The sequence below is a fragment of the Salvelinus fontinalis genome, chromosome 16 (genome assembly GCF_029448725.1).
Source record: "Salvelinus fontinalis isolate EN_2023a chromosome 16, ASM2944872v1, whole genome shotgun sequence".
Lineage (NCBI taxonomy): Eukaryota > Metazoa > Chordata > Actinopteri > Salmoniformes > Salmonidae > Salvelinus > Salvelinus fontinalis.
In genome coordinates this window covers 34,397,012-34,424,556 of record NC_074680.1, presented here as the reverse complement: position 1 = coordinate 34,424,556, position 27,545 = coordinate 34,397,012, and the positions used below count along the sequence as shown (strand labels likewise).

Sequence of the window (27,545 nt, the reverse complement as noted above, 5' to 3'; positions counted from 1 at the left end):
ACCACCTTCTGATTATTTTGAAATGACCCATAACCAAAACAATATGAAATGACTCAATCTCAGGTGATGAGCTTGTTAATAGATAATTTACCCTCACATCAGCGCAACATATTTATTACATTAACAAGAGTTGGAGAAGCAGATGATATCTGTCAGTGGTTCAGAATGATTCAGAACCCCTCAGGCTCTTTCACTCCCAGTCAACTTAGAAATGCCTCATGAGCTCATAGTACAACTTTCTTACCCCATCATAACACAAAATATAAAGTTGTTTAACGCCATAGCTTTATAGACAAAAAAGTAGCGGGCTTCTGTAAAATAAATGTAAGAATTGCAGATTCCCCCTTTAATGGCTGCTGATCCAGTTCCTCGTAGTAATAGTAGTACGCATTCTCTTTCATAGAGCGGCTAGCAGCTTTTCTACTGGACCCTGGGGAGGCCAGTCCTGCTGCACAATATTCCATCTGCCCTGTATTTTAACTGTGGTGTGAACCGACCAGCCGGCCTGCCTGCTAGGGATTATTATGACAGAATAGTTCTGGATATGACAGAGATTAAAACGCTCAAGCAGCAGGCAGTGTCCTGTCAACACGTTAATCTTCCTATCTTAACCTTCCTATCTAAACTCTCACTCATCAACTGTCTGTCACAGTAAGCTGTTACTCCACTGGTCTGTCTGCATTGAACCGACGGTTCTCTCTCTCTCTCGCTCTCTCTTTCTCTCCCTCTCTTTCTCTCTCCTTTCTCACAAATGAGTGTTCATGGGGTGAATGGTTGCATCTAAGATTCTAATTTTAGATATCTATTATGCCCTATCAAAGTTATACCTTACCCCTATGTTTTCGAGCAGCAAAGTGTATCGTTTGAATAATTCAACAGACCGCGTTCTTCTCTGATGTTCCCCACAACTGAAATGGCCCCTGATAGATCCTTATCATCAAACCAAATGAAGATTGCTATTTTTTCTCGCTCCTATTGTTCATGAGATAAGAGAGGGAAGAGGGGGAGGGTGGAAGAAGGAGAGGGATAGAGGGGAGGATAGAGGGATAGAGGAGGGGAGGATGGAAGGATGGAAGGATAGAGGGGGAGAGGATGGAGGGATAGGGGAGGGGAGGACAGAGGGATAGAGGAGGGGAGGACAGAGGGATAGAGGAGGGGAGGACAGAGGGATAGAGGAGGGGAGGATGGAAGGATGGAAGGATAGAGGGGGAGAGGATGGAGGGATAGGATGTGAGGATGGAAAGATAGAGGAGGGGAGGATAGAGGGATAGAGGAGGGGAGGACAGAGGGATAGAGGAGGCGAGGACAGAGGGATAGAGGAGGGGAGGACAGAGGGATAGAGGAGGGGAGGACAGAGGGATAGAGGAGGGGAGGACAGAGGGATAGAGGAGGGGAGGACAGAGGGATAGAGGAGGGGAGGACAGAGGGATAGAGGAGGGGAGGACAGAGGGATATAGGAGGGGAGGATAGAGGGATAAAGGAGGGGAGGATGGAGGGATAGAGGAGAGATAGGATGGAATGATAGAGGGGAGGATGGAGGGATAGAGGAGGGGAGGATGGAAGGATAGAGGAGGGGAGGATGGAGGGATAGAGGAGGCGAGGATGGAAGGATAGAGGAGGTGAGGATAAAGGGATAGAGGAGGCGAGGATGGAAGGATAGAGGAGGTGAGGATAAAGGGATAGAGGAGGGGAGGATATAAGGATAGAGGCAGAACTGGATGGGATAGGGATGTGAATTTTAACTTAGGTAAGTGAAGGTGCCCTGCGCGGTCTGGTCAGAGCAGCAAGCCACGGAGCGAAGCGTATGTTTGATATGTCCCTATGGTCAGTCATTTGTGCCATCTGTTGGCGCACACACACCTGTTCACGCAAACAATCTCTCTCTCTCTCTCACACACACTTATCTCTGTCCTTGTTTTAACTGATAACACTGGTGCTGCTTGTCATTGGCACCTGGCTGGAATGTACCCACTGCCTGTCTCTGCTATACAAAGATTTGTTTGGCTGTTTGCTATGTGTTTACCTCTCTGTGCAATGACAAAAACCATGTCAAACTAATGAAACAGATACTACGTCAAGCAAACACAATGTTGTTGGTAACTAAAGCATGTCACACAAACAAACCCAATGGCAAACTAAAATCTGATGGACGTCATCTGTAATCAGTGCTATTGTGTTATGGAACAAGGTGAGAGATGAAACTACCATAGCCTAATATTCTTACTTTCACTATAGATTCAATGTTGCGCTTCTGTAGCTTGCATCATTTTATTTTTGCACAATTTTTGTCATTACAATTTTCAATGACACGGTATTGTGGCCTGTTTATTGAATTGCAATAGTTGTGATTTGCTATCTTTTTTTCCGAAGGCTGAAGTACAATGTATGCGAGTTTGTGGTCGTGCATGCCGATTCATTTGGTTTTGGCACTAAACATTTTGTTTGCAGCTCCACACTAATTGCTCTTCTATTCATGCATTTGTTGTTTAAAAGTATAACTACAAAGTGATCACTAATGAGTATGATTAATACTAAAGTTAAGCTAAAGACATGTAAATGCTTACTTTATTTGTCCTCGTAGGCTAATTGTAGATGGATCCTTCATGTATCCTCGTCAGAGATTGTTACAGGCAAACAGAATGGCGTTCAAGAGCTCAATGTTTAAACTGTGCTGTGGTTCATGCAAACCTGTTAATTCTCCCGGGGGGAGGATTGAAATGGGAAATTGCACAGTATGTTCCATGATGAAATGCATTATGGGTAAGAGGTATTCTTCAACCCCTAATTTCCTGTTTTGGCCACACAGTGGAAGGTCTGGCTATACTGTAGGCCTACTTGCCGCAGCTCAGGCAAATTGCTATCAGGCATTATTGAGGCCTGGGTTAGATCAGTGCAGTGACATATGTTGCTCTTTGTCCTGTTTACTAAGCACTTTTGTCACCTATTTATTCTCTACTTTGTTAAAAAAAAGCCCAAACCTGAGGCAGAAAAACAATATTATTTCTGCCTCCTCACTGCAACACCCACCGCTATGGACAGTTTGGCCACCCTCACGGCTTTGATCCATAAGCAGCGATGCTTCGCCTAGCCACATTAGCTTCGTCCAGAGTGGCTCGTCATGTGGTTGCTAGCAAGTCGACAGCATGCTAGGTATCAACAGCCAAACCAGTCGGGGCTAGAAGCTATAGTGAGCTTCGATTGGTCAATATTGAGCCATGATATCGCTGATTATTTGCATAAAGTTAATCTTTCCCCAACTGACAGTACCAGTCAAAAGTTTGGACACACCTACTCTTTCTAGGATTTTTCTTTATTTTTACTATTTTCTACATTGTATAATACTAGTAAAGACATCAAAACTATGAAATAACATATATGGAATCATGTAGTAGTTTTGATGTCTTCACTATTATTCTACAATGTAGAAAGTTGTAAAAAATTAAGAAAAATCCTTGAATGAGTAGGTGTGTCCTGTTCATGCGCCCACTTCGCTTCTCCTTGCTTTTTTTCTATTGAAAATGTATGAACCTTTGCCGTTTCATCGCCCGACATCATCCCTAGTGGACACGGGCTATCCATTTTAGATTCTGTGGCGTAAACTGTAAAAATTAGGACCTATATTTTCTAAACTTATGAAGAACTGATCTTAACCTCTCTCTCTTTCTCTCTCACCCTCTATATATCTCTCTCTCTCCCTCTCTACCCCATCAGAAAGAATAAGCATGGTTGTGATATCTGTCGCTGTAAGAAGTGTCCAGAGTTACCTTGTGACAAAGCCTGTCCAATGGGCTTCCAGCAGGACAAGTTGGGCTGTCTGAAGTGCCAGTGCAGAGGTGAGTGCCATCTATTGATAACCTTTGATGCTTATGCATTCATCATTTAGAGACTGCTGATAATACTTTTTTCTCAAACTCTCTCCTCGCTTTCCTTGTCAGACTTGAAGAACCACTAATGTTTTAACTATTGTTCTGTCAATGTTTTACTGCTTCTAACTATTCCACCAATGGAGGGTTGTCTGGTTAGTCTCTTGCTGCCAGACTTGTTCTGAAGAAACCTGGAACGGCTAGAAATCATTTCCAATTCCTTATATTAAGCAACGGCATGATCCCATACGGCATGATTTTCTTGTTTTTTACATTTACGGATAGCCAGGGGCACACTTCGACAGTCAGACATAATTTACAAACAAAGCATTTGTGTTTAGTGTCAGTAGGGATGACCAGGGATGTTCTCTTGATAAGTGTGTGAATTAGACAATTTTCCTGTTCTGCTAAGCATTCAAAATGTAACTAGTACTTTTGGGTGTCAGGAAAAATGTATGGAGTAAAAAGTATATCATTTAGTGGAATTTAGTGGAGTAAAAGTAAAAGTTGTTGAAAATATAAATAGTAAAGTACAGATACCCAAACACACTACTTAAGTAGTACTTTAAAGTATTTTTACTTAATTACTTTACACCTCTGCCTAAAAGGCACCCTAACGAAAATGTACGCTTAATCCAGTATAAACTAATGTATATAATTTATTATACAAGAGACAAAATGTACAAATTCTACCAGCACAACGGAAGAGTCGTGTCTTAAGTGTAAAACTAATATTGACTCAATAATCCATGCTTTCTGGGAATGTGATGAAGTCCCAAATTTATGGGCAGAGCTAGAAAGTTGTCTGGCAGAAGTATTACAATGTTAACTTACTTTTAATCCATCTGTCTGCATATTTCAAGACATGGCATATGGGGGTGTAGTGAGATACCCAACAGGCTGGACGATTCTCTTCTCATTACTTATCTTGAAAAAACGTATACTAAAAACTTGGAAATCCATCAATCTGCCATCGTTAACAGAATGGAAAAATCTAATGATTTATTATTTAAATATTGGAATAGCATGGGCGACAGAGAAAAACAAGTTGGTACAATTTAAGGCCAAGTGGCCAACAATAGTGCAAGCATTAGGGATGGGGGTGTGGGCATGCGGGTCTGGGCAGTAATGCATTAGGGATGGGGGTGTGGGCATGCGGGTCTGAGCAGTAATGCATTAGGGATGGGGGTGTGGGCATGCGGGTCTGGGCAGTAATGCATTAGGGATGGGGGTGTGGGCATGCGGGTCTGAGCAGTAATGCATTAGGGATGGGGGTGTGGGCATGCGGGTCTGAGCAGTAATGCATTAGGGATGGGGGTGTGGGCATGCGGGTCTGAGCAGTAATGCATTAGGGATGGGGGTGTGGGCATGCGGGTCTGGGCAGTAATGCATTAGGGATGGGGGTGTGGGCATGCGGGTCTGAGCAGAGGAGATGAAGTCGTTGTTTGTGTGCATCTGTAAGTTGTTGTTCGTATGTATAAATTTGGATCTGGTGTCAAAAAAAAATAATACAAAAATAATAATAAATAAAAGGCACCCTATTCCCTATATAGTGTACTACTTTTGTATTAGTGTATTGTATAGGGAATAGGGTGCCATTTGGTGTTTTTGACACCACCTGTTGGTGCATCCAGAGGGCAGACTGGGGTCATCTCCTCCACACAGATCTATTATTGATGCTCCTCTTGTGTTCTACTGTGATTCGCACTAAATAATTAAATCGTTGTGAAAAATGTATGAATCAGCATTGAAAACTCCTCTTTTAATGAGGAAAAACTTTTTAATCTGTCTCCCTTTTGAATTGGGGAAATTTGGCATCCACCCAGAATAGCTCAGAGTCTCAGACAGAAGTTTAATCAAGGTGTTTTTTTTTTCTCTCCCTGGTATTAATCTGGTCGTGGTTGGACCGTGCTCAGAAAAGCCAGTCAGTAATTGGTCCGCCTAACACTGTTCTTTATGGGTTATGTTGGTAGTTGTATCTCTAAAATCTTTCCTCTCTCCTCTGTCCCTCTTCCAGACCAGAGCTCCTCCTCAGTGGCCCCGTTAGTGAAGAAGGGTTCCTGTCTGTCCATGGATGGAAGACGGCACGAGAACGAAGAGAACTGGCATGATGGCTGCCGGGATTGCTACTGCCACAGCGGCAGGGAGATGTGTGCCCTCATCTCATGCCCTGTACCATCCTGCGACAGCCCTGCCATACAGTCCGGACAGTGCTGTCCATCCTGCCCAGGTAGAAAACCTTAAACCAACAAATTAAATATGGGAAGAAAACTGTGCACTGGTAGTAGGCTATTCTTAGATAGGCTAGTTGTTGTTTTAGATGTATACAGGTTTACACACCATTTTCCCATCCTCCTCATTGTTTCATATAATAGTTAATGTTGATAATGCATTATACACTAATGAAAAAGCTGTTTCCAATATGTTTCACCCTTGACCCTGTGCTCTCTCTTCCGTCCTTCTCCCTCAGAGGAGCCCAGCTCCCACAAACCAGACCTGGGGGATTCGTCAGTGTGTCTGGCCCCGGGGGGAGAGTACTTTGTGGAGGGGGAGACGTGGAACATCGACGCCTGCACCCAGTGCACCTGTCACAGTGGGCGTGTCCTGTGTGAGACAGAGGTGTGCCCGCCCCTGCTCTGCCAGAGCCCAATCAGAACGCAAGACTCATGCTGCCCCCACTGCCCAGGTGAGTTTGAGCAGCCATTGCTTTTTTGAGTTGGCTTTGAAACACTATTGGTCTTTAAGTCTCTATATATTTGAGTCTGTCTGGCAAGAATAGTCTGTATGATGTTTTACTTTATAATAGAGAGGGGCGGCCTCATTATTAAACGCAGCATAAGCCCTAATCCGTGTATGAAGGTAGAGGTGAATGTGAAGGGGATAGGGTCTCAAAGTTGTCTTGACTGAGCTGAGGTCCTTAAGGTAATTAATTATTGCTGCTCAGACCTGGCATTGATAGAGATGCTATTTTAACATTTTCTATTTGTCTTGGCACATCTAGCCACTGGGAATTTTGCCCATTCTTCAAGGCAAAACTGTTCCAGCTCCTTCAAGTTGGATGGGTTCCGCTGGTGTACAGCAATCTTTAAGTCATACCACAGATTCTCAATTAGATTTAGGTCTGGGCTTTGACTAGGCCATTCCAAGACATTTAAATGTTTCCCCTTAAACCACTTGAGTGTTGCTTTAGCAGTATGCTTAGGGTCATTGTCCTGTGGGAAGGTGAACCTCCATCCCAGTCTCAAATCTCTTGAAGACTGAAACAGGTTTCCCTCAAGAATTTCCCTGTATTTAGCGTCATCCATCATTCCTTCAATTCTGACCAGTTTCCCAGTCTCTGCCGATGAAAAACATGGTGTTCTTGGGGTGATGAGAGGTGTTGGGTTTGCGCCAGACATAGCGTTTTCCTTGATGGCCAAAAAAGCTGCATTTTAGTCTCATCTGACCAGAGTACCTTCTTCCATATGTTTGGGGAGTCTCCCACATGCCTTTTGGCGAACACCAAACGTGTTTGCTTATTTTTTTCTTTAAGCAATGGCTTTTTTCTGGCCACTCTTCCGTAAAGCCCAACTCTGGGGAGTATACAGCTTAAAGTGGTCCTATGGACAGATACTACAATCTCCGCTGTGGAGCTTTGCAGCTCCTTCAGGGTTATCTTTGGTATCTTTGTTGCCTCTCTGATTAATGTCCTCCTTGCCTGGTCCGTGAGTTTTGGTGGGCTGCCCTCTCTTGGCAGATTTGTTGTGATGCCATATTCTTTCCATTTTTTTATAATGGATTTAATGGTGCTCTGTGGAATGTTCAAAGTTTTGGATACTTTTTTATATTCCAACCCTGATCTGTACTTCTCCACAACTTTGTCCCTGACCTGTTTGGAGAGCTCCTTGGTCTTCATGGTGCCGCTTGCTTGGTGGTTCTCCTTGCTTAGTGGTGTTGCAGACTCTGGGGCCTTTCAGAACAGGTGGATATATACACTGAGATCAGGTGACAGATCATGTGACACTTAGATTGCACACAGGTGGACTTTATTTAACTCATTATGTGAAGATAATTGGTTGCACCAGATCTTTTTTAGGGGCTTCATAGCAAAGGGGGTGAATACAATAAAATGCATGCACCACTTTTCCGTTTTTAAGTTTTTTTAATTTCATTTCACCAATTTGGACTATTTTGTGTCTGTCCATTACATGAAATCCAAATAAAAATCCATTTAAATGACAGGTTGTAATGCAACAAAATAGGAAAAATGCCAAGGGGGGTGAATACTTTTGTAAGGCAACAACACAGCAGCACAACAATAGTGTCTGGCCAAGCAGACTAGAGAGTGATGGCCAAAGAGACAGAGATGTAGAGCGAGACCAAGAGGTACAAAGATGTAGAGACATAGAGGTACAGAGATGTAGAGACAGAGAGGTACAGAGAGAGAGAGACAGAGGTACAGAGACAGAGAGATACAGAGACAGAGAGAGACACAGCGAGGAGGACAAGAGAGAGGGGAGAAATAGTTTCTGACGGTAAACAGCTGGAGAAAAAAACACAGATCGGAGCCCAGAATCAAACTCCGTAGAGAGAGTAAAAAAAGAATAATGCATAAGTTATGGAGCTCTAGAGATGAATAGTGCATGAGAAAACTTAGACATGGCAAACCAAGCCAAACATGAAACAGGCAGCAGTGCTTTGGGCCTCTGTCATTGTAAAATACAGCGTAAGAGGACTGAGATACCTGGAAGGCCACCAACTCAACTCTCACATGGATATCTGGTGTGTTTCCATCTCTTAAGCTGTTTGTTTGAGATGTTTTAGTCGAATAAACCAAAGACGCAAAAATGAACATTCTACCGTTTGAATGTCATCTATATTTTAAGCCCTGTATTATGGGTTTTATTAGCTGCTCTAAGAGCTACAGTCAGGCTTAAAGAACGCATCTGTCACGCCCTGACCTTAGAGAGCCTTTTTATTTCTCTATTTGGTTAGGTCAGCGTGTGATTTGGGGTGGGCATTCTAGTTTGTATATTTCTTTGTTGGCTGGGTATGGTTCCCAATCAGAGGCAGCTGTCTATCGTTGTCTCTGATTGGGGATCATACTTAGGCAGCCCTTTTTCCCACCTTCAGTTGTGGGATCTTGTTTTCTGTTTAGTGTTTCTGCCTGACAGAGCTGTGCGCTTTAGTTTTCACGTTTGTTATTTTGTTTGAGTGTTTTTTTAAATAAAAGAACCATGAACACTTTCCACACTGCGCTTTGGTCCACTCTTCCTACCACCAACGAGAGCCGTAACAGCATCTTTAAAAGTAGGGCTGGGAATTGCCAGTGACCTTACAATACAATATTATCATGATACTTAGGTGCCGATACGATATGTATTGCGATTCAATACTGTTTTTTATTGTGATTCGATGTGCCAAACATATTGCTCACCATATGTCTGCTGCAGTGGGAGAATAGAGAGCCATGAGAAAACGAGTTTTGATCGGTCATGGAAATAAAAGAGCTGAAAACAAATTTGTTCCCTATTTAAAAAGAAGATGAAGAACAACCTATGAAGGAAAAGTACTAGTGTTTTGGTACAGCCAACTACCGCAAAAAACAAATGATACGATATTGTTAAAAATAATATCCCGATATGTAACTTTCGATTTTTTCCCCCCGTCACTATTTAAAAGCATACCCGAACGAGTGAAGAAATGTATTCACTGTGTGTTCAGTGCAGTCAGTTGATCCTGTGTGTGTGTTTGTCCCTCTCTCCTCTATAGACGAGCCCATCACCCCCCATTCTCCCAGTAATGACAGCTTACCCAGCTACTGCAGGAACAAGGAGGGGGACATCTTCCTGGCAGCAGAGTCCTGGAAGCCCAACACCTGCTCCAGCTGTGTGTGTCTGGACGGTCAGATCAGCTGCTTCTCAGAGTCCTGCCCGCCTGTTGGTTGTGCCAGGCCCGTGCTGCGCAAAGGACAGTGCTGCCCCTACTGCCTCGGTATGCTGCACACACACAGATCATTGGACATACCTGTACTATAGACAATGTGGGGAGGTATCCAGAGACGTGTTCACATGATACATGGGTTGAGGCTTATCATTACCTAAGCCTTAACTCTAACCTGATAAGGTGGTGTGTTCGCACCAATGTTTGAAACCACAAATTTGTGAAATTGTATTCATCTCAATCGGTGAGATGGTCTTGCCTATATGTTTGTGTGTATTAACTGAATGAGTATCTTCCATATTTTTTCCTGTCTTGGAGGTGGATCCTATTTGATCTTCTCCTATGTCTCCTGGCAGATGCCACACCAAGAGCCGTGTGCCACTTCAATGGGAAGACGTATGCAGACGAGGAGCGCTGGGACATAGACAGCTGTACACACTGCTACTGCCTTCAGGGACAGACCCTCTGCTCTACTGTCAGCTGCCCCATCCTGCCATGCCACCAACCCACCATAGTGGAGGGCAGCTGCTGCCCTATGTGTTCAGGTGTGTGTGTTGGCATTCAGTCTCATTGCCTCTAATGACTTCCTTCCCCCTTAAACACACGCCCTTGCAAAATATGCTTTTTCCTGGTCATCAATATTGCTTCTATGTATTCACTTCAATATTTTTAAATAAGGACTATGAAGAGTGCATACCAATCCCATTGTTGGTATGTATAGGTCATTATCAGTAAAACGTCACAATATGGTGCAGAGCGTTCGATTTGGCTGCTGGGGGTCAAGGAGACCCCCAGATCTTCAAACAATTGACAACTACGTGCCGTTTAAGGGATTGTTAAATAAATGTTAACTATTTGGTTTTAATATCCTCACCTCTTGAAGAGCATAGTCAGAAGTACACAGAAGTACACATCTCTGATTATTCTACATTTAACTCTAACTCTCTAACTCTATACAGCAAGTCACTGCATGTTTTTTATGATCGTGACGTTATATTGATAATGACTCATTCACACCATGTCCCTCAAATATTTATTCGGTTGACTGTTAAGCTATCATTAATTGAGGACAACCACAGCAAACACCTTCATTGACATTAATCATCTGAATGGAGGGATTAGGGTTTGACTGGTGATGTCAAGTAAATTAGCATGCTTTGCTTAGGCTAGGATAATGAATTGATAATAGCTCCCTCTGTTCTCTCTCACCGTCCTGCCATGGATCGATGAGATGCACTATAATTAGCTGACGAGAACTCCACTGCCCGTAATTCATCCCTGGGTTCAAATACTATTTGAAAAGATTTAAAATACTTTATCTTTCCTAGATTGCACCCACCTGTCACTCCAAGCAGACAAGAGCAAATGTTCTAATTATTGTTGTGGTGCCCAACAATAACTGGTTGAACAGTTGGAGAAGAGGGCTGATAAAGATCAGACAGAGTCATGTAATCCCTTATTGTGATTGGCTGGAGATTAAAATCTAAATTTGACCTCTTCTCAGATTCAGGCACAACTAATGAAGAGTAGAAGGTCACTTTAAAAAAATATATTTCACCTTTATTTAACCAGGTAGGCCAGTTGAGAACAAGTTCTCATTTACAACTGCGACCTGGCCAAGATAAAGGCAAAGCAGTGGGACAAAAAACAACAGTTAAACATGGGATAAACAAAAGTACAGTCAATACACAATAGAAAATTCTATATACAGTGTGTGCAAATGGAGTAAGGAGGTAAGGCAATAAATAGGCCGATAGTAGCGAAGTAATTACAATTTAGCAAATGAACACTGGAGTGATAGATGTGGAGATGATGAGTAGAAATACTGGTGTGCAAAAGAGCAAAAACAAGTTAATAAAAACAATATGGGGATGAGGTAGGTAGTTTGATGGGCTATTTACAGATGGGCAGTGTACAACTGCAGCGATCGGTAAGCTGCTCAGATAGCTGATGCTTAAAGTTAGTGAGGGAGATATAAGTCTCCAACTTCAGCAATTTTTGCAATTCGTTACAGTCATTGGCAGCAGAGAACTGTAAGGAAAGGAGGAGTTGACTTTGGGGATGACCAGTGAGATATACCTGCTGGAGCGTGTGCTACGGGTGGGTGTTGTTATGGTGACCAGTGAGCTGAGATAAGGTGGAGCTTTATCTAGCAAAGACTTATAGATGACCTGGAGCCAGTGGGTCTGGCGTACATACATCATACAAACTTTGTGTAGCGGCAGTCAAACAAAAGTCAAATGACCAAATTTTCTAAACAGCTTCAACAAATGACAGAATATCTCCTATATTTAGCAAAATCGAATTAATGATTATACAGATTGAAGATCGGCTCATGAATAACTGGGAGATAAAGAGATTAAATAGCAAAGTATCTTAATGGGGACCAACTCTGTTTTAAACATATCCATATATACTCTCATACCGTTTGTTGATCACATTCTCTGCCAAAGCTCTCGTAACGGCAGCAAGTAGGGGAGACCGGGGATGGTTGTAACACTTTTAGCTAGCCATTTTTTTTGTTGTTTTTGTTGTAATATAATGCTAAATAATGCAATTATTTTTGTTGTATTAATGCTATTTAATCTCTCCTCAGACTAATATTATTCTGTTTGTCCTTTGCAAATGTTCCACCCCTTGTGTATTGCGCTGTCATGGTGTATTTGTTAGCAAATACACCATGACAAAATTAGCATTTTTTGTTAATTTCTAAGAGATTGCGCTACTACATTCAAAATGTGTGTGTGAGGTGTGTGTGTGTGTGTGCGCGTGATTAACCCTCCATTAACTTCTCAACTGAATGTGTGTGTGTGCGTGCATGCGTGTGTGCGCGTGTGTGTAATTAGCTAGCTTCAATTTTAGCTACATATTAAAACTTTAGCATTGCTAAATTACATGAAATATATAAAGACACACTGGTTATTAACCTGGTATATGTTTGGTGAATCTAACTACAAAGCAGGTGATGCCATCACAAAAAATATATATATAAATTCTTATCTCAAAATGTGCAGAGTCTTGCTTCTTCACGTGAGGGTTGATGTAACGTGTACGCTAATAAAACGGGAAGCAAGTACAGGGAATTAATTTAATAAATAAACAAACATGGAACAAAAAAGAAACACGAGAAATGTACAGACATGAAACATATAACCAGAATCAATAACGCCTGAGTAAAGAACCTGTCACGTTCGTAATAAGGACGGAACCAAGGCGCAGCGTGATTGAAGTTCCACATCTTTATTACGGTGAAACTTTAAACAAAAACAATAAACCAACAACGAAAGGTGAAAGTAGTGGTGCACATACACAAAACAATATCCCACAAACACAGGTGGGAAAAATGGCTACCTAAATATGATCCCCAATTAGAGGCAACGATTACCAGCTGCCTCTAATTGGGAACCATACAAAACACCAACATAGAAATATTGAGCTAGAACACCCCCTAGTCACGCCCTGACCTACTACACCACAGGTGTCAAACTCATTCCACGGGGGGGCGAGTGTCTGCGGGTTTTCGCTCCTCCCTTATACTTGATTGATGAATTAACATCACTAATTAGTTAGGAACTCCCCACACCTGGTTGCCTAGGGCTTTATTGAAAGGAAAAACCAAAAACCTGCAGACACTAGGCCCTCCGTGGAATGAGTTTGACACCCCTGTACTACACCATAGAGAACCAAGGGCTCTCTATGGTCAGGGCGTGACAGAACCAAAGGGAGTGACAGATATAGGGGCGGTAATCAGGAGGGTGATAGAGTCCAGGTGAGTCTCAAGAGACGCAGGTGCCCGTAACGATGGTGGCAGGTGTGCATAATGAGAACTGGCGACAACAAGCGCCAGAGAGGGGGAGCGGGAGTAGACATGACAGTACCCCCTCCCTGATGCGCGGCTCCAGCCGCAGGACGCCAAACTCTAGGCGCGGTAACCCGTAGAAATGGCTGAGGCGCAGGAACCCGTAGAAACTGCTGAGGCATGGGAACACGTAGATCCGGCTGAGGCGCGGGAACCCGTAGATCCGGCTAAGGCGCGGGAGCCCATAGAGCTGGCTGAGGCGTGGGAGCCCATAGAGCCGGCTGAGGTGTGGGAGCCTGACAAGCCATCCGAGGTGCGGGAGCCTGACAAGCCAACCGAGGCTTGAGAACCTGACGAGCCAACCGAGACTTGAGAACCTGACGAGCCAACCGAGGCTTGATAACCTGACGAGCCAACCCGAGGCTTGAGAACCTGATGAGCCAGCTTCGGCAATGGAAGTCTGACGAGCCAACCAGGACTTGTGAACCTATCATATTAGCTGAGGCATGGAAGCTGGTCGAGCCAGCTGAGGCATCCCCGGTTGCGTCGGGGAATGTAAATGTAAAGAGTGTTCCCGGTTACCCATGTTAATCCCTACTCACCACATATTTCAATATAACTCCTAATTCCTCTCTCTCTCTAACCATGTGTTTCCATATTATGTTACAGAGATGTACGCACCAGCCCCCACCAACATGCCAATTGAGAAGACAGACCAGCACAGAGGTAGCAAGCAGCACCAGCCTGCCTGGCCCACCCGCAGTGAGAACGACATCATGCCCCAGTTCAAAGGTCAGAGTTCAAATCAAACACTTCCTTGTCTGAAAAAGAGACACATGTGCCCACACAGCATGCACTCACACACACACAAACACACTGTCTGTCTCCTCAGTGCTACTGTAGCTGCTAAATGTTTCTGCTGTCGTCCATACAGTGCCTTCGTAAAGTATTCAGACCCCTTGACTTTTTTCACATTTTGTTACTTTACAGCGTTAGTCTAAAATGTATTAAATTGTATTTTTTCTCATATATCTATACACAATACCACATAATGACAAAGCAAAAACTGGTTTCATTCCAAGGTTTTACTTTATTTTTCCATTATCTACATTGTAAAATAGTGAAGATATCAAAACTATGAAATAACGTAGTAACCAAAAAAAGTGTTAAACAAATCACAATATATTTGAGATTTGAGATTCTTCAAAGTATCCACCCTTTGCCTTCAATCAAGTTTATTTTATATAGCCCTTCGTACATCAGCTAATATCTCGAAGTGCTGTACAGAAACCCAGCCTAAAACCCCAAACAGCTAGTAATGCAGGTGTAGAAGCACGACTTTGCACAACTTTGCACACTCTTGGCATTCTCTCAACCAGCTTCATGAGGTAGTCAACTGGAATGCATTTCAATTAGCAGGTGTGCCTTATTAAGTTAATTTGTGGAATTTCTTTCAGTCTTAATGCATGGGGGCGGGGGGGCCCGTCAGGAAGTCCAGGACCCAGTTGCACAGGGCGGGGTCGAGACCCGGGGTCTCGAGCTTAATGACGAGTTTGGAGGGTACTATGGTGTTAAATGCTGAGCTGTAGTTGATGAACAGCATTCTTATATAGGTATTCCTCTTGTCCAGATGGGTTAGGGCAGTGTGCAGTGTGATTGCGATTGCGTCGTCTGTGGACCTATTGGGGCGGTAAGCAGATTGGAGTGGGTCTAGGGTGTCAGGTAGGGTGGAGGTGATATGGTCCTTGACTAGTCTCTCAAAGCACTTCATGATGACGGAAGTGAATGCTATGGGGCGATAGTCATTTTGCTCAGTTACCTTAGCTTTCTTTGGAACAGGAACAATGGTGGCCCTCTTGAAACATGTGGGAACAGCAGAATGGGATAAGGATTGATTGAATATGTCCGTAAACACACCAGCCAGCTGGTCTGCGCATGCTCTGAAGACGCGGCTATGGTTGCCATCTGGGCTGGCAGCCTTGCGAGGGTTAACACGTTTAAATGTTTTACTAACGTTGGCTGCAGTGAAGGAGAGCCCGCAGGTTTTGGGAGCCGGGCCGTGTCGGTGGCACTGTATTGTCCTCAAAGCGAGCAAAGAAGTTGTTTAGTTTGTCTGGGAGCAAGACATCGTGGTAGGCGACGTGATTGACTGTAGACCCTGGCACATACCTCTCGTGTCTGAGCCGTTGAATTGCAACTCTACTTTGTTTCTATGCTGACGCTTAGCTTGTTTGATTGCCTTGCGGAGGGTATAGCTACACTGTTTGTCGTTGAGGGTACAACATCACGATACACAAACTCGCTCACTGAATCAGCGTATTCATCAATGTCATTGTCCGATGCTATGCGGAACATATCCCAGTCCACGTGATCGAAGCAATCTTGAAGCGTGGAATCCGATTGGTCGGACCAGCGTTGAACAGACTTGAGGACGGGCGTTTCCTGTTTTAGTTTCTGTCTAGTTTCTGGCTGGTTGCAACAAAATGGAATCGTGGTCAGATTTTCCGAAAGGAGGGCGGGGGAGGGCTTTGTATGCGTCGCGGAAGTTAGAGTAACAATGATACAGGGTTTTGCCAGCCTGGGTCGTGAATTCTGATAATTGCTGATAAAATTTAGGGATCCCGAGTGAGCCATGTTTCCATGAGTGAGCCATGTTTCCATGAAACACAGAACGTTACAATCTCTGATGTCTCTCTGGAAGGCAACCCTTGCTCGGATTTCATCTACCTTGTTGTCAAGAGACTGGACATTGGCGAGTAGTATACTCGGGAGCAGTGCGCGATGTGCCCATCTATGGAGCCTGACCAGAAGACCGCTCCATCTGCCCCTTCTGCGGCGCCGTTGTTTTGGGTCGCCGGTTGGGATCCGATCCATTGTCCTGGGTGGTGGGCCAAACAGAGGATCCGCTTCGGGAAAGTCGTATTCCTGGTCGTAATGTTGGTAAGTTGACGTTGCTCTTATATCCAATAGTTCCTCCCGGCTGTATGTAATAAATCTTAGGATTTCCTGGGGTAACAATGTAAGTGTCAATGGTGTATTGGAGGCGAAATCTGGTGCTGGAGAGCAGAGTATAATGAACAGACACTTTTATTATAGTTCCAAAAATGAGAGCACCACATAAATCAAATGCGCTCAAAAAACGGAACATAAAAGTAAACCGCGTAAACTAACACCACATAACATGAAACAATTACACTCAAAACATGATGGGAAACAGAGGGTTAAATACAAGTAGATTGATTGGGGAAATGAAAACCAGGTGTGTATGGAAACAAGACAAGACAGATGGATATATGAAAAAATGGAGTGGTGATGGCTAGAAAGCCGGTGACGTCGATCGCCGAACGCCGCCCGAACAAGGAGAGGAGCCGTTTTCTGCGGAAGTCGAGACAGTAAGAAATAATACATAAAAAACAAAATACTGCATTGTTTCCTAGGAACGCGCAGCGAGGCGGCTATCTCTGTCGGCGCCGGAAGTTGAGTACAGAGTTATCTCTGCTGCAGAAGATAAGTTCATTAGCATTACTAGCCTCAGAAATTTCTGCCAAAATAAATGCTTCACAGAGTTCAAGTAACAGACATATCTCAACATCAACTGTTTAGAGGAGACTGCATGAATCAGGCCTTCATGGTTGAATTGCTGCAAAGAAACCACTACTAAAGGACAAAAATAATAAGAAGAGACTTGTTTGGCCAAGAAACACGAGCAATGGATATTAGACTGGTGGAAATTCCAGCTTCACCTGGAATGCTTTTCCAGCAGTCTTGAAGGAGTTCCCACATAAGTCCGGGCTCTGGCTGGGCCACTCAAGAACATTCAGAGACTTGTCCCGAAGCCAAGACAATGCAGGAGTGGCTATCTGCTTAGGGTCGTTGTCCTGCTTGTAGGTGAACCTTTTCCCCAGTCTGAGGTCTTGAGCGCTCTGGAGCAGGTTTTCATCAAGGATCTCTCAATACTTTTCTGCGTTCATCTTTCCCTCGATCCTGACTAGTCTCCCAGTCCCTGTCGCTGAAAAATATTCCCACAGCATGGTGCTGCCACAACTATGGTTCACCGTAGGGATTGTGCCATGTTTCCTCCAGACGTGATGCTTGACACTCAGGCCAAAGAGTTCAATCTTGGTTTCATCAGACCAGAGAGTCTTTCTTCTCATGGTCTGAGATTCTTTAGGTGCCTTTAGGCAAACTCAAAGTGGGCAGTCGTGCATTTTACAGAGGAGTGGCTTCCTTCTGGTCACTCTACCGTAAAGGCCTCATTGGTGGAGTGCTGCAGAGATGGTTGTCCTTCTGTAAGGTTCTCCCATCTCCATAGAGGAACTTTAGAGCTCTGTCAGAGTGACAATCGGGTTCTTGGTCACCTCCCTGACTAAGGCCCTTCTCCCCTGATTGCTCAGTTTGACCGGGTGGCCAGCTCTAGGAAGTGTCTTGGTGTTTCCAAACTTCTTCCATTAATGAATGATGTAAGCCACTGTGTTCTTGGGGACCTTCAATTCTGCAGAAATGTTTTGGTACCCTTCCCCAGATCTGTGCCTCAACACAATCCTGTCTCGGACCGCTACAGACAGTTCCTTCGCCCTCATGGCTTGGTTTTAACTCTGACATGCACTGTCAACTATGGGAACTTATATAGACAGGTGTGTGCCTTTCCAAATCATGTCCAATCAATTTAATTTACCACAGGTGGACTCAAATCAAGTTGTAGAAACACCTCAAGGATGATCAATGTATTAAAAATGGCGCCGAAGAACATGGATGACGTTTTACATTCTCCCAACCAATTGTGCTGTTTTATTAGTTTTTTTGCGTTTTGTGTAACTTATTTTTTCAACATCCTCCTCCTAGACCCACTCCAATCCGCATACCATCCTAACAGATCCAAAGATGATGCAATCTCAATCGCACTCCACACTGGCCTTTCTCACCTGGACAAAAGGAACACCTATGTGAGAATGCTGTTCATTGACTACAGCTCAGCGTTCAACACCATAGTGCACACGAAGCTCATCACTAAGCTAAGGACTCTGGGACTTAAAACTTCTCTGGGATATATGGGATGCTAACGTCCCACTTGGCCAAAAGCCAGACAAAATGCAGCGTGCCAAATTCAAATATATTACTATAAAAATCAATCTTTCATGAAATCACACATAAAAGACACCAAATTAAAGCCACACGTGTTGTGAATCCAGCCAACATGTCTGATTTCAAAAATGATTTACGGCGAAAGCACACCAAACTTATGTTAAGTCAGTACATAGCCACAGAAAAACAGCCATTTTCCAAGCCAAAGATAGAAGTCACAAAAAGCAGAAATAGAGATAAAATTAATCACTAACCTTTGATGATCTTCATCAGATGACACTCATAGGACATCATGTTACACAATCCATGTATGTTTTGTTCGATAATGTGCATATTTATATCCAAAAATCTTAGTTTACATTGGCGCCATGTTCAGAAATGCCTCCAAAATATCCGGAGAAATTGCAGAGAGCCACGTCTAATAACAGGAATTCTCATCATACACTTTGATGAAAGATACATGTTTTACATAGAATTAAAGATACACTTGTTCTTAATGCAACCGCTGTGCCAGATTTCAAAAAAACTTTACGGAAAAAGCACACCATGCAATAATCTGAGACGGCGCTCAGATATAACAACATTTCTCCGCCATGTTGGAGTCAACAGAAATACGAAATTCTATCATAAATATTCCCTTACCTTTGATGATCTTCATCAGAATGCACTCCCAGGAATCCTAGTTCCACAATAAATTGTTGTTTTGTTCGATAATGTCCATTACTTATGTCTAAGTAGCTACTTTTGCTAGAACGTTTAGTGCACATGTCCAAACGCTCGCGCAGATGCATGCAAACTCGGACGTAAACTTCAAAAGGTTATATTACAGGTCGAATAAACTGGTCAAACTAAGTACAGAATCAATCTTCAGGATGTTGTTATCATAACTATCCAATAACGTTCCAACTGGAGAATTCCTTTGTGTCTCTAGAAGTAATGGAAAGCAAGACGATATCATTTGGAATGCGCGTGACCAGGAACTGGCATTCTGCCATCCGGCTCAACATCCCAGTAGAGGCTTCATTCCACGTTCTACAGACTGTTGAAATCTAGTGGAAGGCGTAGGAAGTGCAAACAGATCCATATCTCACAGGGAATTGAATAGGCGATGAGTTGTACATCGACCAGCCTCAGAATTCTCACTTCCTGTTTGGATTTTTTTCTCAGGTTTTTGCCTGCCATATGAGTTCTGTTATACTCACAGACATCATTCAAACAGTTTTAGAAACGGCAGAGTGTTTTTTATCCAATAGTAGTAATAATATGCATATATTAGCATCTGGGACAGAGTAGGAGGCAGTTCACTATGGGCACGCTATTCATCCAAAAGTTAAAATGCTGCCCCCTATCACAAAGAAGTTAACACCTCCCTCTGCAACTGGATCCTGGACTTCCTGACAGTCTGCCCCCAGGTGGTAAGAGTAGGCAACAACACGTCTTCCACGCTGATCCTTAACACTGGAGCCCCTCAGGGGTGTGTGGTTAGTCCCCCCCTGTACTCCCTGTTCACCCATGACTACGTGGCCAAACACAACTCCAACACCATCATTAAGTTTGCTGACAAAATAACAGTGTTAAGCCTGATCACCGACAACGATGAGACGGCCTATAGGGAGGAGGTCAGAGAACTGGCACTGTGGTGCCAGGACAATAACCTCTCCCTCAATGTGAGAAAGACTAAGGAGCTGATCGTGGACTACAGGAAAAGGCGGCTGAACAGGCACCCATTAACATCAACGGGGCCGTAGTGGAGCAGGTCGAGAGTTGTCCACATCACCAACGAACTAGCACGGTCCAAACATACCAAGACAGTTGTGAAGAGGGCACGACAAAACATTTTCCTCCTCAGGAGGCTGAAAACATTTGGCATGGGTCCCCAGATCCTCAAAAAGTTCTACACCTGCACCATCGAGAGCATCCTGACTGGTTGCATCACCGCTACAGAGGGTAGTGCGAACGGACCAGTACATCACTGGGGCCAAGCTTCCTGCCATCCAGGACCTATATAATAGGCAGTGTCAGAGGAAAGCCCATAAAATTGTCAGAGACTCCAGTCACCCAAGTTATAGACTGTTCTCTCTGCTACCTCACGGCAAGCGGTACCGGAGCGCTTGCCGTTAGGACCAAGAAGCTCCTCAATAGCTTTTACCCCCAAGCCATAAGACTGATGAATAATTAATCAAATCGCCACCGGACAATTTATATTGACCCCCCCCCACCCCCCTCCCTTTTGTACACTGCTGCTACTCGCTGTTTATTATCTATGCATAGTCACTTCACCCCACCTACATGTACAAATTACCTCAACTAACCTGTACCCCCGCACACTGACTCGGTACCGGTGCCCCCTGTATATGACCTCAGTATTGTTATTCTTATTGTGTTACTTTTTTATTATTACTTTTTATTTTAGTCTACTTGGTAAATATTTTCTTAACTCTTCTTGAACTGCACTGTTGGTTAAGGGCTTGTAATTAAGCATTTCAAGGTGAAGTCTGCACTTGTTGTATTCGGAGCCTGTGACAAATAAAGTTTTCATTGATTTGGAAACAGGATGCAGCTGAACTCAATTTCGAGTCGCATAGCAAAGTACCTGAATACTTTTGTAAATAAGGTATTTCTGTTTTTTACTTTTAATACATTTGCAAACATTTCTACAAATGTTTTCGCTTTATCATTATGGGGTATTGTGTGTAGATTGCAGAGTATTTTTTAGAATAAGGCTGTAACTTACAGCGTAGCACATTGTGTAAAAACTCAAGGGGTCTGAATACTTTCCGAAGGCACATATGTAACTCTTCATCTCCCCACTTGGAGCAGAGTCTGCTGTTTCCTTTTAACTACTACATATAAAGGCAAATCCCACATGGAACCATTCGCCAGTTAATGAATAATATACCCTGATGAAGACAGCTTGGCTGTCGAAACGTTGGATATTAACATTTTTGCATCTGAGCTCCTAGAGTGTGCGGCTTTCCTTTATTTTCAAATGAATAATGTATAAACGTCTCGTGATACAGACTTTTAGGTGTGTCATAACGTTTGTGTGCTGCCTCTGTCACAGGGAACTTTGGTAGTCTCCAAATGCCCTATCTTGATAGGAAGACCCCCGTGCCCAGAGAAGACACCACGCTGCACTCTGTGGCATGGGTGGCACTGCCCATCATCATGATGCTGTTCACCATCACAGCTCTGCTCTTCATTAACCAGAAGAAGCAGTGGATCCCCGTGCTCTGCTATCGCACCCCAACTAAGGTAGGGGGTGCCATTACCCACATTTACAGTATGCCTTGTTGGTTTCTGTACTGCTTTGTTGTTGTTGTAATATAGTTGATGGTCTAAAACGGCAGAGAATATCACATCAGCAGCTTATGGAGATGCATACTTGATCAATGTCTATACATTTGAATCTTGAAATAATTTAATGTAAAAAAAAGTTGTGCTATTACATAGAATGATTACATTGCCTAGCTTTATAGTAATGATGAGCAGCAAATGCTGTCTTTACTGTATGTATACAGCCTGAGCAGAGCCTTATTGAGAAATATAATATAGTATGAATATATCAATAAAATCTAAAGCTCTGAGCCTAACTAGAGTGTGATCTGTGGAGGTAACTAACTGTGTGTGTGTGTCCTCTTTAGCCCACCTGCCTCAACAACCAGCTGGTATATGTGGACTGCCAGAAAGGCACCAAGGTGCAGGTGGACAGTTCACAGTGCATGCTCCGGATCGCTGACCCTGACTCCAGGTACAGCGGTTACTACAGCATGCAGAAACAAAACAACCTCAACAACCTGCAGGCTGACAACTTCTACCAGACTCAGTGAGACAGAGAGACTGGCCTGGCCTCGCCTCGTGTCCAATACTCAGCAGTCAGCAAGCAGCCAAAATGAGAGCGAGAGAGCGCATTACCTACAGTACCGTCACAACAACTATTACTTAACACAGACGGGTGGGAAAATGACACCAAACCTATCAATGATAAAATAACTAGCAAACTCGCAAAGTTCACTAGCAAAGACAGATAAATGAAAATAATAATCTCCTCAAGATGAATAACTAATCAAACAAAATATAATGATGATGATTATAAACTACAGCTAACACAATGGAAGAACCAGAATCCAGATTTTCCTAGATTATTATTCAACTTCTTTTTGTTTGGTGTGTGTGATGGAGGCGTGCTTCTGTATGTGGGTCTTTGTGAATGTGTGTGTGTGTGTGTTCAAAGTTAGATATACATCTTTGTGATTAGGAAAAAGTGGGTATTTTTCAAAGTATGGTATTTTCCTGCATTCCTGCTTCCTTGAAAAAGGCCTTTGAAGAGATAAACAGAATAATTCAAGCTAGTGTTTTCTGTTGAACACTGAACTTTTAGAACCAAAGCTCTGCTGACTGTATGTCGAATCAAAACACACCCTGTAAGAGAGATGCTAGAGGAACACTGTGGCCAGTCTGATCTGAGCCGTGGCACGACGGACTGACGACTGCCAGACTCTATGTGGCGCTGAGCCAAAAGAGAGAGAATGAGAGAAAGAAAGAGGTCAGATACCGTAGACCCCGTCACAGACAGAACTCAGCTGAGCACCTCTCTCAGGTCTGTTCAAGCTGGACTATTGCTCTCTTCTTTCCTTCCTCTTTTCCTCCCCTCCTTTGAAAAGGTTGACATTGGTTTGTTGTCTTGTTTTCCCTCGTGGAACGTCACCTGTTGGATAGAGGGTGGAAAGGAAGAAGAAGCTTCATTCACTCCATTTATTTTCCTTTGATATTCTGCTCAATGTGTATAAGTGTTATTTTCCTGGTCACTTTCAAATCTCCATAATCTTTTGGCTAAATGTATTTAACAACAAAGGCCAGGCTGACGCTGACTTTCACACACTCCAAACAATGGTGTCTTTTATTTGGATAAAGAATAAATGTGTTCTGGTTGATAAAGGCAGGATGAAGCTTCAAACTGGGCACAGATGGGTGTAGATTCCACGTTGGTTCAACATAATGTCATTGAAATGACGTGGCAGCAACGTTGATTCAACCAGTGTGTGCCCAGTGGGTAGTGTAGTTCTTGAGGATTAACAATTTGAGCATATGCTTTACAAGCCTTTCTGCTTTGTTGCTGTAAGTCCTGTTTTACATGGAGTTACACACACAAAGGGATGCTATTTAGATCCTTTAGGAAACACTGAGGATACAAGAAAACATAGAATCAAAGAATATGTTCAAATTTGTTTTCTCTCGGGGTTCTCTGAAGACGAGCTATATTAAAGTAGCTCTGATATTTTTCTCGTTTTGTTTTACTGGCTGTAAGACTAACAGTCTCCTCTTGTCGATATTACCCAAGCACCTTTGTCTTCATTTATTAATTGCAAACATTATACAGTAGGAACACGTATGTACATATTACTGCTGAAGATGAAAAATACATGAAATATTGTTTGACTATATACAGTACGTATGTGTCTATGTATGTTGTTTATTCATATATGTACATGAGTCAACCCACATGCATGCACACATGCTTTTTTCTTCACATGTACATTTCTCAATTAATTTCCTATTGAATGTATTTATGATTGAGAAATAGATTTGATCTAATAATAGAAAACATGATGAGAACAAACATTTGCATTGCTTGTTTGAAAAGAGGAGTGACAGAGGCAGGACAGAAAAAACACAAACATCTTATTCAATCTGTTTTCCCCTAATTTATTTGATGTCATTTTCAGATTTTTTTTTAAGAAAAAAAAATTGTCTATGAGGGCTTTGTTTGATTGGTCTATCTATTTGAGTCAATCTGTTTCCCTGAATGAAGCAATGTTCAAAATGCCAACCATATATAGACAAGTGAGTTCTGAGCTGAGAATTACGTTCTCTCGATCTGTTATTCTTCTCTTTCATTTGCCGCTTCTGAAGTCAAACTATTGAAAGTGGGTGGACATAAACTCTGGGAGAGAGGGTGGGATGGAGGAAGGTAGGGGTAGTAGTTGACTTTTATAGTTTGTCTTCGGTGTATCTTAATCTGTCTGACAAAATTTTTTGTTCAATCATACATCTTGGCACTTTTAAATAGAAAATAACCTTTTTTGGTTAGTTTTTTTAAACATACTTTTCATTGAAAGAGTTGCCCTTAGTTTTTTTCTGAGCCCTGTCAGACCCAGTGTTACAGTTAGGTTCCAGTTGTTTCTGAATATTTGATCTACAAAACCTAAATTAACTTAGAACTCTTACGGTCATTGTATGCAGGCACTGCATTTCTGTTTATAGGTGTGGATTTCTGGCAAGAACAAGAGGGGTAAATATTTACCTTTCAAAACATTAATTGCAGCTGAAGCTTGCTCTGTTTTCTCCTAGCCTATATGTATTCTCCAGACATAGGAAAAACATACTCAAATCTACTGTATAACCGACATGTACTGTATGTAAAGGCTTTTTCAAAGAAAGTTGATTGGTTCTCCAGCCATTATATATAGGTCTGTCTATCATCTGGACACAAACCACAGTCAAACCTCACTTAAATACACAATCCACATTATTTCCAATCGGTGAAGTGATGGATCATAATAATTGATTTGATTAAGGACCATAAGTTCTATTACACTCGCATCACATTGACTGGCTGAGTTCTTATGTGACTTGGCTCTATGTTGCAGGATATGGTGCTACATCCCCTACAGTATGGTTGAGTAACGTCATACAGGAATGCATCTTATTCACAATGGGTCTTACAGGGTGAAATCTTTGTATCTTTCAGTGCATCCCCCAAGTATTGTTGTAAATACTTGAGTATCACTTGCCAAAATAAAAAATAAAAAAACATTGTTGGAAAAGAAAGAGAGAGGGAAAGAATTTGATTTAATTTATTATGTTAAATGACCTAAATAATTTATTAATGAGCAAGATAATTGAACATGAACATAATAGGCCTTAAACGATGATGCAGCTGAAATTGTGAAACTATTTTAGTGTTGTGTCAGTCTCTCTAAGAGCATGTAAATAAGGTTGTACTTTAGGTAGGTGGAGAAGTTGGAGGATCACAAGCTTTCACATCTTTTCAGGGTTTTTGGTCTCATGGACCTGATTTAGCCTGATCCCAGATCTGTTTGTGCTGTCTTGCCACCTCCTATGGTCACTGTCACGCAGTTTACTGTAACACAATGTGACAAAGAACATAGGAGTTGGATAGCTAGACAACACAAACTCATGTGATCAGGCTACATATGCCTTGTCCAAGGAGCACAAAAGCCTGACACCCTGATGAGCATTTTCCTCTGTTCCAATAAAGATAGCCCGTTGAGAGGGAAATATCTCCCTGTCCCCATTCTTACCTGTTAATCCTTTTATTTACACAACTACCAATCCCCTTTAGAGTCTGTATATTACTGGTGTTTCATGCTTATGTAAAAATAAAAAAAATATGTTGATATTGATAATGATGATATTGCAAAAACAAGGTTTATTAAGAGGATAGATTCATATTTGACTGAATTTCCCGTAGCACAGCAGATTGTTTTTTGCAAGTTCTTGTATTATTATTATTTGTTTCTTTGCAGCACAATAAATACTTTGAAAACAGCTATGTGGATCTTCCGTGCAATCATTATTAGTATTACTGGTACTGGTGTTGTCATTCTTACCTCTAAGGGAATTTGACACAAACCTGTCCATCTCCTCTGTGATTTCTCTTCAAGGATTTCTGCCTCAATCATGAAATGTCAATGGTGCACTTTTTTGGCTATTTTCTGCTTGAGGAAGAAATCTCTGGGTTTAGAGATAGAGGATAGGTTCAATCAACAACAACAAAAATTCAAGAGGAATAAAAACACAATTTCACCTGCAGCACTTTGAAAATATACCAGCAGGTCAACCCGTTTAGCGATTACTCACTCAGTAGGGGATGGCACCAAAACATTTTATTAGACCCAGCCAGCTGAGGCAGATAAATAATGTGTGACCACTTCCAGTTGTCTGCTAAGTGATACAGTACCTGGCCCTGTATGTCTCAGTTACCAAGAGCATAGCGCAAGGTAAAAGGTTCAACTCCAGCAGGGATTACAAACATACTACAAATGTATGCACACATTGTGCTGTAAATCGCTTTGGATAAAATAGTTTGCTTTTTTCCATAAAAATGTTTACCCATGGATCTGGTCAAAGCAACCCATAAGCCTTTATTTATATATGAATACATTTTCATACAGCAGTTCAATGGGCTTTACACACAAGAGAGAGTATTAGGTAGCTAGAATGACCTTGGTACTCCATGTAGACTTTCCTCTAACATAAATATGTTCATAGGAATTGTTTCTCAGTTGCAACAATTCAAAATAACACTGAGTCAATAAATGAGATTCCATCTCATTTTTAACAGTACGCGGTAATGTACAGTATCCTCTCAGTAATGGACCAAAGTCAATGTCGGTTTGTGGGTGAATAGGGTCTGGACAAAAGGGTTCAATTACTATGTCACATTATCTGGTACTGTGCAGCACATGCACAAATGACCAGTACAAGCCACAGGGAGGAGACAGAGTTTTTAGAGAACCACAATGGCACATCAAAATAGGCTGATATCCCCTTTCCAGTTCCTGTACCTTTTATACTTCATTCACATATTACATGTCTACAGTTATCCCTTTAGGATTAGTTTGACTCATGATCTGTTTACTACACACATGTTAAGACATGACGTATGTGACTGATTATGCTGTTGATAGACTAAGTCATTCATAACCTCAGTCACATCCATTCTAGGGAAAGGGAAATACCTAGTCAGTTGTACAACTGAATGCATTCAACTGAAATGTGTCTTCTGCATTTAACCCAATTCCTCTGAATCAGAGAGGTGCGGGGGGCTGCCTTAATCGACATCCCTGTTTTCG

The 27,545-nt window shown here is 42.5% G+C and overlaps 1 protein-coding gene across 1 annotated transcript in view; it reads left to right on the top strand.

The window, feature by feature from the left end:
• LOC129813065 (cysteine-rich motor neuron 1 protein-like) overlaps positions 1 to 26,238 on the top strand; it is a 190,717-nt gene extending 164,479 nt beyond the window's left edge. Inside the window, exons 10-17 of the mRNA XM_055865219.1 lie at positions 3,712 to 3,833; positions 5,881 to 6,093; positions 6,334 to 6,549; positions 9,615 to 9,836; positions 10,142 to 10,330; positions 14,254 to 14,376; positions 21,731 to 21,921; positions 22,311 to 26,238. Coding sequence (XP_055721194.1) covers positions 3,712 to 3,833; positions 5,881 to 6,093; positions 6,334 to 6,549; positions 9,615 to 9,836; positions 10,142 to 10,330; positions 14,254 to 14,376; positions 21,731 to 21,921; positions 22,311 to 22,496 — 1,462 coding nt within the window. The 3' untranslated portion in view covers positions 22,497 to 26,238. The remainder of the gene's footprint in view (positions 1 to 3,711; positions 3,834 to 5,880; positions 6,094 to 6,333; positions 6,550 to 9,614; positions 9,837 to 10,141; positions 10,331 to 14,253; positions 14,377 to 21,730; positions 21,922 to 22,310) is intronic.
• Positions 26,239 to 27,545: the final 1,307 nt, after the last annotated feature.